Source organism: Coenobita brevimanus, chromosome 57 (assembly GCF_032717465.1).
Source record: "Coenobita brevimanus isolate Jiangsu-jjx chromosome 57, ASM3271746v2, whole genome shotgun sequence".
NCBI lineage: Eukaryota > Metazoa > Arthropoda > Malacostraca > Decapoda > Coenobitidae > Coenobita > Coenobita brevimanus.
In genome coordinates this window covers 37531316-37543507 of record NC_137010.1, presented here as the reverse complement: position 1 = coordinate 37543507, position 12192 = coordinate 37531316, and the positions used below count along the sequence as shown (strand labels likewise).

Below are 12192 nucleotides of genomic sequence, written 5' to 3'. Positions count from 1 at the left end.
AGTGTGGAGATTTGGTTCCGCGATGGACACCGCATTTGCGTCTCTCTACCTACTTAACAAGGGCACCATTGTAGGCTCCACATCACCACATTATTTGGTTATATGGTTACCACCCAGCGTTATAAACGATTCCTGGGTTGCAGGAAACCAATATGCTTGTCACTCAGTGTAGAACCATCTGCAACTGAAGAGTAGAAAAAAAAAAGTGACAGGAAAAATGGGAGAAACAGGAATACAGAAAGGCAGACACAGAAAAAGAATGATGAATATTTGCAGCACCACATCAAGTGAGTGGTTGATCGTCGCAATCATCTACCATCTGCTGGCTGAGAGTCAGTCCAGTTACTTTCTGGTGGAGTCTTCATAAACGGAAAGATGATTGAGGAGAAGGAGATATGGAGGAAAAGAAAGTGTGACGAAGAAAGAACTGACGGCGAAATCAACGGAAGGAAACAAGACTTCAGCATGTGGTAAATAATTCACCACTATAGTAATGCTTCGCCCTCACTCCCGTCCCCTTCACTCGCTTTCTACATCACGCAGAGAATCATGAGAATTAAACAGAGCAAAACAATCATGAGAATAAAAGAAAGCAAAAAAAAAAAAGCGAGACAAAGACAACTTATCGTGAGGAAATTTATGGTCGATTGGGAATATTCAAATAAGCGTCGTTGAGATGGAACTACCAAGATGACAACAAGGGGTTGCGGGTTTAGAGGTCTCTCTCTCTCTCTCTCTCTCTCTCTCTCTCTCACCTTGGCAGTGTCTTCCCAAGTACAGTTCCTGGCCTCACATATCTCCTTCGTCACCGACGCCTCGTCGTGGCGTGGTAGATCTGGGGAAGAGTTATATAATAATAATAATAATAATAATGATAATAATCATAATCATAACAACAACAACAATAAAAATACTCTGTCATTTCCCACTGTTATGAATGGGGTGTTGTGTATCCAAAAGCAAGAAACAAGGAAAAGTAAACACATGAGTACGAGAAGTTTTCATAGTGCAAGAGGAAAAACAGGCCACACATCCAATAACTCATTACACAAGCCTTAGAAATTCTCTATTCCAAATATTACCTAGGAGGGAGCCGGTGCCACAGTGGGTAGCATTTGCAGCTATCATTTGGCAGAACCAAAGTTCAATTAGCCTAACAAGCCGATTAGAGTGGTTTGCCCCTTCTTTCTATTTATCCAGCAAAACTACTGTAGACCCGGATTTAAAGTGACTTCTGCAGGTCGTATTCTAGAGGAAAACACAGAGATAACAGAAGACATTCGGGCAGTCGACAGATATAAATCTAATCGTCTTATAAAAGAAATAATACAGGGAGGGGCTGTACATGTATGGGAATATTATGGTGTTTGGTATTTTTTTCTTCTGTGTGCGCGTGTGTTACTGTTAGTTATAATCACGCTTGATCAAAATACTCGTATGTAATAATAAAGCTCCTATGACTCATTTTCAGCTGAATAAAAATGAATTGGCATTAGCTGCAATAAACCAATTCTCTCGATTATGACAGTTAAAATGGTGATAAACTGTGGCTTTGACTGATGTACAGTCGCCCAAATAAATGATGACCCGATTCCCAGTACCTTTTCCTCAGAAAGTGGTATCTGGCAACTGCCATGGCCTAGCTATATTTCCTTTATTGCACACCGGGAAGAGCAGTATTTAAAAAAAAAAAAATCTAAAAACATTGTATAATTGTTATTACCGTGTATACCTCGCATTACGTGAGAAGAAACCACAATATATTAAAGTCGAGGCTTAGCTGTATGAAAGAATGTGAAACGCACAGCCTATCGCTCATCGGTTCTAGGGTTCAAATGAAAAGAAGCGAGCATAATATTTGTTTTCCATCCTAAATGAACAATACTGAGGGATAAATGCTGCATAAAATAAAATCTGTAGTTAAAAGTCATGTCATCACATCACGAATGTAAACATTTAAAAGTATAGTCTTATCCACATTTAAATCTTTATGCATGATGAAATTCAGGCGGGAAAACAAAGCCGTTGAGTTCTGTTGGCAAACACTGAAGTAACTAGAGAGACAGTGAAGCGCCACTCTCAGACAAGGGCAACGTAATTTCCAAACCACTCTTCAAAATGAGTTAGATTTTCTCATCATTGATTAGGGTTTCGGAGAAATTGTTTCCCAGATCCAGCATCTGTAATACGATCAGGATCGGTCCCAAAGTTAATTAATGTTCCCTGGGACACGGGCTATTTACCCACCAAATTTGGTCCAAATCTCTCTTAGTTTTTTAGTAATCCTGCAAACTAACAAACAAACAAAAAGGGGTGAAAACATTCTCTGCTTGTCGGAAAGAATAAATTACAAGAAAGTATGCACTGAATTCAGTGAAAAGGTGAAACTACTGGGGAACAATCATACTCTTTTACCTTAACCTATCCTAGACTTTCGTCCTTTTGCAGGAATTTCACTTGGTTCAGTGGAGGAAAAAGACAGTACTATGGTTCCACACCATTTCCATGGCACGTCTTTCTGATTACCATCATAATTTGGTGTTCATATATTTTTGCAACTTGACATTCAAGATGGAGATAAGGCAATTTTAGACCAAGTAAAAAAAAAAAAAATTGTCATTTTTATTGACTGAAAATCAACATTTATCAAAGGGCAGTCTCATGAAGGAAGGCGGAAAGGGTGGTGGTCAAAAGCAAGAGAGACAATGAAGAGAACTCAAGACGAATGTTGGTACACAAAAAAAAAAAAAAAAAAAATAGCAAGCGTGAGGACGTTCAGAAGGGTTATACTCCCACTCACACAGTGACCAGCAGTAACACAGACGTCCTTGGTGGGTCCGCTTAGGCGCGACTGGAAACGTGCCAGATATTGCTTATTATTTATTTATTGTTAGTAATCCAAAACAGTAAGGACGAATCTTGCTTATATTTTCGCAAGATTAGCTTTCATTTATTTCTTCAACACCACAAATTAAGTTTGGAGGGCAAGCAAGTTATGGGAAACACGTCAGAAAGAGGAACGAGTATTGCCGTCTCGGATCTATTGAGTGAAAGGTTGCCAGACCCAAGGAGTTTTATTCGAAACTTAAGAAAGCAAGTCATCACTTCCTTGGGCGATTGTTATGGAGAAGAAAAGAGGAAGAAAGAGGAGATGATGATGTCAGTATAAATTGATAATGGACAGAAAATGGAGAAGACGAAGAAAAAGAAAAGATGATGATGATGATGATGATATTGATGATGATGATGATGATGATGATGATGATGAGGAGGAGGAGGAGGAGGAGGAAGAAGAAGAAGAAGAGAAGAAGAAGAAGAAGAAGAAGAAGAAGAAGAAGAAGAAGAAGAGAAGAAGAAGAAGAAGAAGAAGAAGAAGAAGAAGAAGAAGAAGAAGAAGAAGAAGAGAAGAAGAAGAAGAAGAAGAAGAAGAAGAAGAAGAAGAAGAAGAAGAAGAAGAAGAAGGAGAAGGAGAAGGAGAAGAAGAAAAAGAAGGAGAAGAAGAAGAAGAAGAAGGAGAAGGAGAAGAAGAAGAAGAAGAGGAAGAAGAAGGAGAAGAAGAGGAAGAAGAAGGAGAAGAAGAAGAAGAAGAAGAAGAAGAGGAAGAAGAAGAAGAAGGAGAAGAAGAAACTATGTCAGTATTAACAGACAGACAGATAGACAGATTAGCCTGCAAGAGTCCACCGCAGGACATTGGCCTCTCCCAAACATGTTTCTTTTTTTGGGAGGAAACAGCCTATACTGTATACCCTCTCTTGGCTGGCTTATAACTCTGGTGAGGGGAATGCTTTTAGTCTGACTATTGCTAATAGGCCTTATATAGTCTGGTCCTACTAGGACTCAGCCTGCTCACCAGTGAAGGGTAGCACACTAGCAGGCTCGTCTCTACCCTGCGACTGTAGGTTAAAAGTGTGTAAGAAGAGGTGGGGGTTGAGGTGGCCTGGCCGATCGACTCTGCACACTCCTCATCCTTATCCTTGAAGGTCACTACCAATATATATACAGTATATAGATAGATAGACAGATAGAGGAACAGATAGATATACAGGTATAGACGGACAGACAGACAGATATAAAATCACCTTGTCCCATCTTTGTAAAACAGAAGCTAAGGATGATATATATCTGAAGGCTGGACTGAAACAGGGATGTGTCGTGTCTCCATGGCTGTTCATTCAGTAAATGGATGGGGATATAAAAGAGATACAAGGTAGGGCAGTGGATGTTGGAGCGGCCCTAATGAGAGAGTGCAGTGTTTGGAAATTCCCTGTACTGTTGTTCGCAGATGATACTGTGTTGTTAAGTAAAGACGAAGGGGATCTACAAGGCTTGGTGGTTGAGTCTGGGAGAGTATGTAAGAAACAGAATCGAAAGGTGAATGTAGGGAAGAGTAAAGTTATGGTCTTCGAAAGAAGTGAAGTCAGTGAATGTACTGTACAATGAGGTTGTATGAGGAGGAAATGGAAAATGTGAATGCGTTTAAGTACTTGGGTAGCGTGATGAGTAAGGATGGAAGTTTAGAGGGTGAAATACTTTAAAGGGTACAACAAGGAGGAAATGTTTGCTGGTTCCTTGAAAGCTGTGATAAGAAACAGGTAAATGAGCATGGAAGTGAAAAAGTTACTACATGACAGTATTGTGATACCAACTCTGACGTAAGGAAGTGAAGCTTGGACCTTTTTGGAGGGACAGAAGTCAAGAGTGAGAGCAGTGGAATTGAGTTATTTGAGAAAAGCATGTGGAGTCACATGGAGAGACAGACTGACAATTGAGGAAGTGAAGGAGTGTCGTGATTTGAATGTGGATGTGACAGGAAGCGTTACGAGAAACACACTGAGGTGGTTTGGCCATGTGGAGAGGATGGAGAGTAAGAGACTGACGAGGAGAGTGTACGTGAGTGAGGTGGAGGAGGGGATGGGGAGGGGGAGGCCAAGGATGAGATGGAGGGATGGAGTGGAGAGGTATATGAGAGAGGGTGGTGTGAGCTGGGAGCAGGGCAGTGAAATGGCGGGGGACAGGACAACATGGAGGCGATTTGTTTGTGGCCACCCCTTTAAGGGATTAAGGCATCTGGCAATAAATAGATGGATAGCATACATTCATATGAAAAACATAAAAGAGGATTACTGCAGTAGGACCGTTGGCTCATGATTAGTCTATTAAACTAAAATAAGAATACCGGTACCAACAATGTCAACACCTGAATTCAAGCCGATACTGATAGCGCTGTTCACAACGATGGACGGATCAGTCATCACATCACGCTTTTATATAGCAGATTTTTGGGAAGGTTTCCTATCTTCTTTGTATTTAGTCTTTGGTTTTTGAAATGGGGAGGTGTTGTGGTCAGTTGTTGGATATCAGGACTTGCGTCCGAGACCATCGACTACGCATGTGTAGATATTTTCACTTGATAGTTATCCATGTGCAGGGGGCTTGAGCCATTTCCTACTCAGTGCCCCATCCCAGAGATTTCCACATAAGAACATAAGAAGAGAGGATAACTGCAGTAGGCCGGTTGGCCCATGCTAGGCAGCTCCTAGAAGAGTAACTGAACTACTAGAATGAGATAAGGATAGCAAAGAAGAAGGCTCTCCCCCGCCCTCCAAACCCTCCAGCCGAAGCCGGCAGGAAAAAGTCAGAAAGAACACCACACCGTATAGAAAAACTGGAGTGGACATTTTACAGGAAAGTGTGAAAGGAGAATAGAGACTATCATAGTGTAACCTGAAAAGGAAAAATTATGAATTAGTATTGGTTATAAGATTTTCTTTTTTCTATATCCACCCCTTATTAGTCATATGCTTATCTAGCCTATGCTTGAAACTCTCAATGGAAGAGGCAGCAACTACTTTACTAGGTAGCTTATTCCATTCGTCTACTACTCTATTACCAAACCAATTTCTACCTATTTCCTTACTGAAACGGAATTTTTCTAGTTTGAAACCATTATTTCTAGTTCTATCCTGTATGCTCACTTTAAGTACCTTGCTAATATCTCCCTGATTTATACCCTTCATCCACTTAAACACCTCAATTAAGTCTCCCCTTACTCTACGCCTCTCTAGCGAATGCAGACTTAGTCTTTTCAGTCTGTCTTCATATGACAGGTTCCGGACGTCATGTATCATTTTTGTCATTCTTCTCTGTACATTTTCTAACGAATTAATATCCATTCTATAGTAAGGACACCAAAATTGTACTGCGTAGTCTAAATGTGGCCTTACTAATGCTAGATAAGGTTTCAGCATTACTTTAGATGATCTATTGCTCACGCTTCTCGAAATAAATCCTAGGACCCTATTTGCTTTATTTCTCGCATTAATACACTGTTGCCTTGGTTTAAGGTCGTTACTAATCATAACTCCTAGATCTCTCTCGCATTCCGATTTGATAATTTCTTTGTTATCTAAGCTGTATTTAGTATCTCCAATGGTCTTGCCTACGTTAAGTACTTTACATTTTTCAACGTTAAATTCCATTTGCCAAGTTTTAGACCATTTGGACAATGTATCGAGGTCTTTTTGTAAGTTATGGCAATCGTCAGTCGAGTTAATGATACGCCCTATTTTTGTATCGTCGGCAAATTTGCTGATGCTGCTATTGATTCCTAAATCTAGATCATTTATATATATGATAAATAATAAGGGACCGAGTACTGAACTCTGTGGTACACCGCTAGTTACTAATCCCCAGTCCGACTTAGTTCCATTTATTAATACTCTCTGCTTTCGTCCTTTCAGCCAGGATTCTATCCATTTTAAGATATCGCCGTCTATACCGTGTGCTCGAACCTTTCTAACTAACCTTTCGTGTGGGACCCTATCAAAAGCTTTACTAAAGTCCAGATAAATAACATCGTAAGCTTTATCGCTACCTACTGCCTCATAGACCTCCGAGTAGAATGACAACAAGTTTGTGAGGCAGGATCGTCCTTGCCTGAATCCGTGCTGACTTTCGTTTATAAGATTAAATCTTTCTAAGTGTTCTCTAATCTTATTTGCCAAAATTGACTCTAACATTTTTCCTACTATTGACGTTAGACTTATCGGACGATAATTCGACGCAGCTGATTTATCACCCTTTTTAAAGATGGGCACTACGTTTGCGGTCTTCCACGCCTCGGGAACTTCTCCTGAACTTAAAGAGTCATTAAATAATGTTAAAAGTGGCTGACATAATTCTTCTTTGGTTTCTTTTATAATTTTTGCATATATATCGTCCGGACCTGGCGATTTTTGAGGTTTTAACTTATTAATTTCTTTCAATACGTCCTCCTTACTAATGGTTATTTTACTAAGAATATTTTCCGTATTCTCATCGTAAATATTTGCAGCTTGAGGGACCAGGTCTAGATTTTCCTTGGTGAATACTGATATGAAATAATTATTTAGGATGGAGCATATTTCTTTATCTTCAATGGTAATGTCACCTGATTCTGTTCTGAGTGGTCCTATCCTATCTTTATTTTTCGTACGGTACATTTGATAAAAACCCTTGGGGTTTTCTTTTGATTCACTAGCAACCTTAATTTCATAACTTCTCTTTGCTTTTTTTATCTCCCTCTTTACTTCTCTATTTAAAATCGTGTATCGGTTACGTAAGTGTTCCTCTCCACGTTTTATTTTTCTATATATTCCTTTCCTTTGGCCTATGAGAGATTTTAATCTGTTGTTTAACCATCTTGGTTCTGAATTATTCGTTCTAAATGGTTTTGAAGGGATATATCTATCTTGGCCTCCGTGTATTATATTTATTAACTCGTTATACTTCTCACTGGTCGAACGTCTGCTTGGTACTGGAGCTGAGTTAATTCCCGTCACCTGAACTACATTCCTATCTACCACCTCCCCCCTCACAGACACCTGACGGACATTCCCACGTGTTTCCTGCCCCACACCTATGACCTGGGGTTCCTCACTGACCTGGCATTCCCTCAAATAGCTAATCTCCCTGTGGAATACCGTTCGAAAATAAGCTCTTAAGCTATCGAAATCTCCTAGACGAAAATTAGGAACGGTGGAGGTATTTTCAGTGGAACAGACATCCCAAATAAATTTGAACTTAATTTCTTCATGATCGCTATTACCAAGTCGTCCACCAACCTCTATATCACTAATGATATTTTCTTTATTAGCTAAAACCAAATCTAGTATATTATTACCTCTGGTGGGCTCCCTGATATACTGATAAAAAATTATCCTGTACTACCTCTAGAAATTCCTCTGACTCTGCATCCCCTGTCTGATTTCTCCAATCTATCCTTGGTAGATTAAGGTCCCCTACAATTATTACTAAGCTGGACTGTGATGCTTTCCTAATTTCCTCCCAAAGGTATTTCCTATCAGCTCTACTTAATTTAGGTGATCTGTAAATTGCTCCTAACACTAATTTCTCCCTATTGTTACTAATTTCGACCCAGACACTTTCTGTGTCCCTATTTACTTTAATGTCTGCTTTATTGTAACAGTTTAATGAATCCTTTACATAAATAACTTCCCCTCCCCTCTTTCTTCTCTGACGGTTTGACACAAAAATATTATAGCCTTTTATCTGATACTCTGCTAAAAATTCTCGTGTGTCCGTATTCATCCAAGTTTCACTAATAACGGCAATGTCTATTTTCTCTGTACAAATTAAAGCCCTCAGTTCATCCATTTTATTACGTAAACTCCAGCTGTTTGTGTAGTACACTTTCAGATTATTACTAGTAGTTATGCCTTTACCTTGGCATTTACTGTTATTTATTTTGTTACTAACTGGGAAACTCTTTACTTTACTAATATAACATTTTGTTGTACTATCGCTTATCGCCCTTCTATCATCGCTTGTTCTATCATCTATCATCGCCTGCTCAATTTGAGGTGCCTGAGTGGATGTATCTACACTAATGGTTGAACTTTTATTCTTAATTTTGCAAGTATTGATGCATCTATCCAAACATGGTAATAATGATTTCTGAGTGTAGTTGCTGCAACTTCCTGTACACCTACTTCTCAACCTCGAAAAAATCCTTCCAACTCGTTATCTATCATTCCAGCTAAAACAGTAACTCCCTGCCTGCTAAGATGAGTCCCATCCCAACTATACAAGGCACTCCGTCCATAAAACCGGTCCCAGCTGTCTATGAAAGGTATTGCATTATCTCTGCAATACCTTTCAAGGCGGCAATTAAACCCTATTGCCCTGCTCAACCATTCCCTTCCAACCCGCCACCTGGGTAAAATACCAAGCACTACAGGGGTTCCTCCCCTCTCCCTAACCTTTTTTAACATCAACTTGTACCTTTGCCACAGTACCTCACTCTTACGGCTACTAATATCATTGCCTCCTACACTGAGGCACACAGTGGGTTTGTCACCACTATCCTTTACGATATTTGAAATTTTTTCTATCACATTAGCCACCCTGGCCCCTGGAAGACACACATGTTTAGCGAGTGGAGTATACATGGCTCTGTTCAGATATCTCACCTGGGAGTCTCCAACAACAACAACATTTTTCTTACCTTTCTTGTTCTGATTATACTTACCTGTACTGGAAGTTCTCTCACCTTCTTTCTCCTCTACTTCCCTCTCTGCCATCCCTTCACATTCGTCCCGTAGTGCGTCGAAGGCATTAGTGGTCTTAACTTCCGTTTGCTTCTTAAGAGTGAACTTCGTTGCACACTTGTTAACTAGTGTCCAACCTTCAGCCTTTTTCTCTTTCTTCTCCAACATCTCCAACAATTCCCTCATTTGTGCCTTCTCCTGCCTGAGAATTTGTATCTCCCGCTTTAGTTTGAGAAGTTCCTCCTTTAATTCAAGGTAGTCCTTTTCAGTACCTGCAGTGGAGACACAGCTCTCTGCCGAGGAAGCCATTACGCACTAGTTCACACAAAGTAGCACAGCACTATCACGGGTCACTACGGGTCACCACAACACACTAGCACAACACTTTCACGAATTACTAGCACAGCACTATCGCTGATCACTACAACACACTAACACAGATCACTAAAACATACTAGCACAACACTACCACAGGTCTCTAGCACGTCTGAGCAGACTCTGTAGCACGTCCTTTTCATTCATACCTGTGACACTCTTCAACCAGCCACCCTCTCTCTTCCTCTCAGCGTGTCCAAACCATCTTAATCTACCGGTTCCCATCATCATCATCATCATCATCATCATCAACAACAACAACATTCAGAACTCCTTTCTCATCCCATTCTTTCTCTTATGCCAAATTTCACGCAATACTCTCTCTCTCTCTCTCTCTCTCTCTCTCTCTCTCTCTCTCACACACACACACACACACACACACACACACACACACACACACACACACACACGCACTACTCACAGTTCTGTCGCTCAGTGATGTTCTACTATTCGATATCAATATTCTTCGTTCTATGCGTTCCACTGGGCTCTTATCTTCTCCCACTGGTTAAGTCTCACTGCCATACAGCATAACACTTCCCACACATGCTGTGTAGTCAGAACCCTTACCACGAAAGTCAGTCAGTTCATACAAAAGATAGGTAACAGTTCCTTAAACTTCATCCACCCACTTCTCATTACAGCAGTGGTGCTTGACGTAGTTTCATCTCCTGCAGTCATGCATTCAGCATACCCCTCAGGTACCAACTTCTCCACCCATTTCATACAGCTGTCATCCCAAGCAACATTTCATTCTGTTATCATCCCAGAAATCCCTACACACAGACAGAAAACTTCTCACATCCTGTTGTCAACCTCCAACACCACTGCAATTTTTAAACCACATGTTGTACACAGAAAAGAATTCCTTGCATCCTCCCTACACAAAAAAATGGCCGCATACCTGTTCCATGATATTTCTGCCTTCAAAATTACTAACCATGGCCTTTGCTTTACCAGCATTAACTCTACCAATATTAACTTCGCTTCCATTCAGTCCTCCGCCTCGCGAACTTCTCTCCCACATGCTTTCAGCAGCCAAATCAAATCTTAAGCATATGAAATCTCCTGGGATAGACCACTTCTAATTTCCATCTTGTAGCAAATAGTTGTTTCTGAGGGATGAACATAAGGCATAGGAAGATCAAGCTGTCTTCTTTCCTTGTCCCTGCAAAAATAAATCTTTCAAATGCTCGGGAATTGATGGCAAGTTTGTTTAAGAATCAACGTCCAGAACACTTCAACTTTATTAATATTCGTAAGTGCCTGAATTTTCGACTGAAACAGGGATGTGTCTTCTCTAGATGGCTGTTAATTGATATATGGATGGAGTTACAAAACTGATACAAGGTAGAGCAGTCGATGTTGGAGCTGCCCTAATGAGAGACGGCAGCGTCTGGAAGTTTCCTGTTCTGTTGTCTGCAGATGATACTGTATTGTTAGCCGAAGACGAAAGTTTGAGAGTATGCAAGAGACGGAATCTAAATGTGAATGTTCGGAGGAGTAAAGTTGTGGTCTTCGAGAGAAATGAAGTCACTGAACGCACAGTGAGGTTGGCCAGTGAGGAAACGGAAAATATGCGTGTGTTTAAGTACTTGAGTAGTGTGATAAGGTAGGATGGAAGTTTGGAGGATGAAGCGCTTGAAAAGGTACAGCAAGGAAGAAAGGTTGCAGTTCACTGAAAGCAGTGTTAAGAAATAGGGAAGCGAGCATGGCAGTAAAAAGTCGCTACATAACAGTACTGTGATTCCCACTCTAACGTATGGAAGCAAAGCCTGGACCTTATTGGAAGGACACAAGACAAGAGTGAGAGCAATGGAAATGAGTTACTTGAGAGAGCATGTGGAATTACATGGAGAGAGAGACTGATAAATGAGGAAGTGATGGAGAATTGTGGTTTGGATGTGAATATGATAGAAAGCGTTAGGAGAAATGCAAAGAGGTGATTTGTCCATGTGGAGAGGATGGAGAGTGAGAGACTAACAGGAAAGTATATTTGAGTGAGATGGAGGGGGGAGAGGGAGAGGGAGATCGAGGATGAGATGGAGTGATGGAGTGGAGAGGTATATGAGAAAGGGAATGTAAGTTGTGGGGAGGGTAGTGAAATTGCAAAGGACAGGGTGACATGGAGACAGTTCAATTTTGTCCACCCCTTACAGGATTAAGGAGACTAGCTATAGATAGCTAGATAGTGTAATTTCTACTTGGTGGTGTCTCTCTCTACTGACAATTCCTCAGTATGATAAATGTAACTTTGTTATATTTGTTA

The 12192-nt window shown here is 40.5% G+C and overlaps 1 protein-coding gene across 1 annotated transcript in view; it reads right to left on the bottom strand.

Annotated features, from left to right (window-relative positions):
* LOC145401961 (maltase-glucoamylase-like) overlaps window positions 1-12192 on the bottom strand; it is a 234475-nt gene that overhangs the window by 146819 nt on the left and 75464 nt on the right. Inside the window, exon 23 of the mRNA XM_080274065.1 lies at window positions 756-835. Coding sequence (XP_080130191.1) covers window positions 756-835 — 80 coding nt within the window. The remainder of the gene's footprint in view (window positions 1-755; window positions 836-12192) is intronic.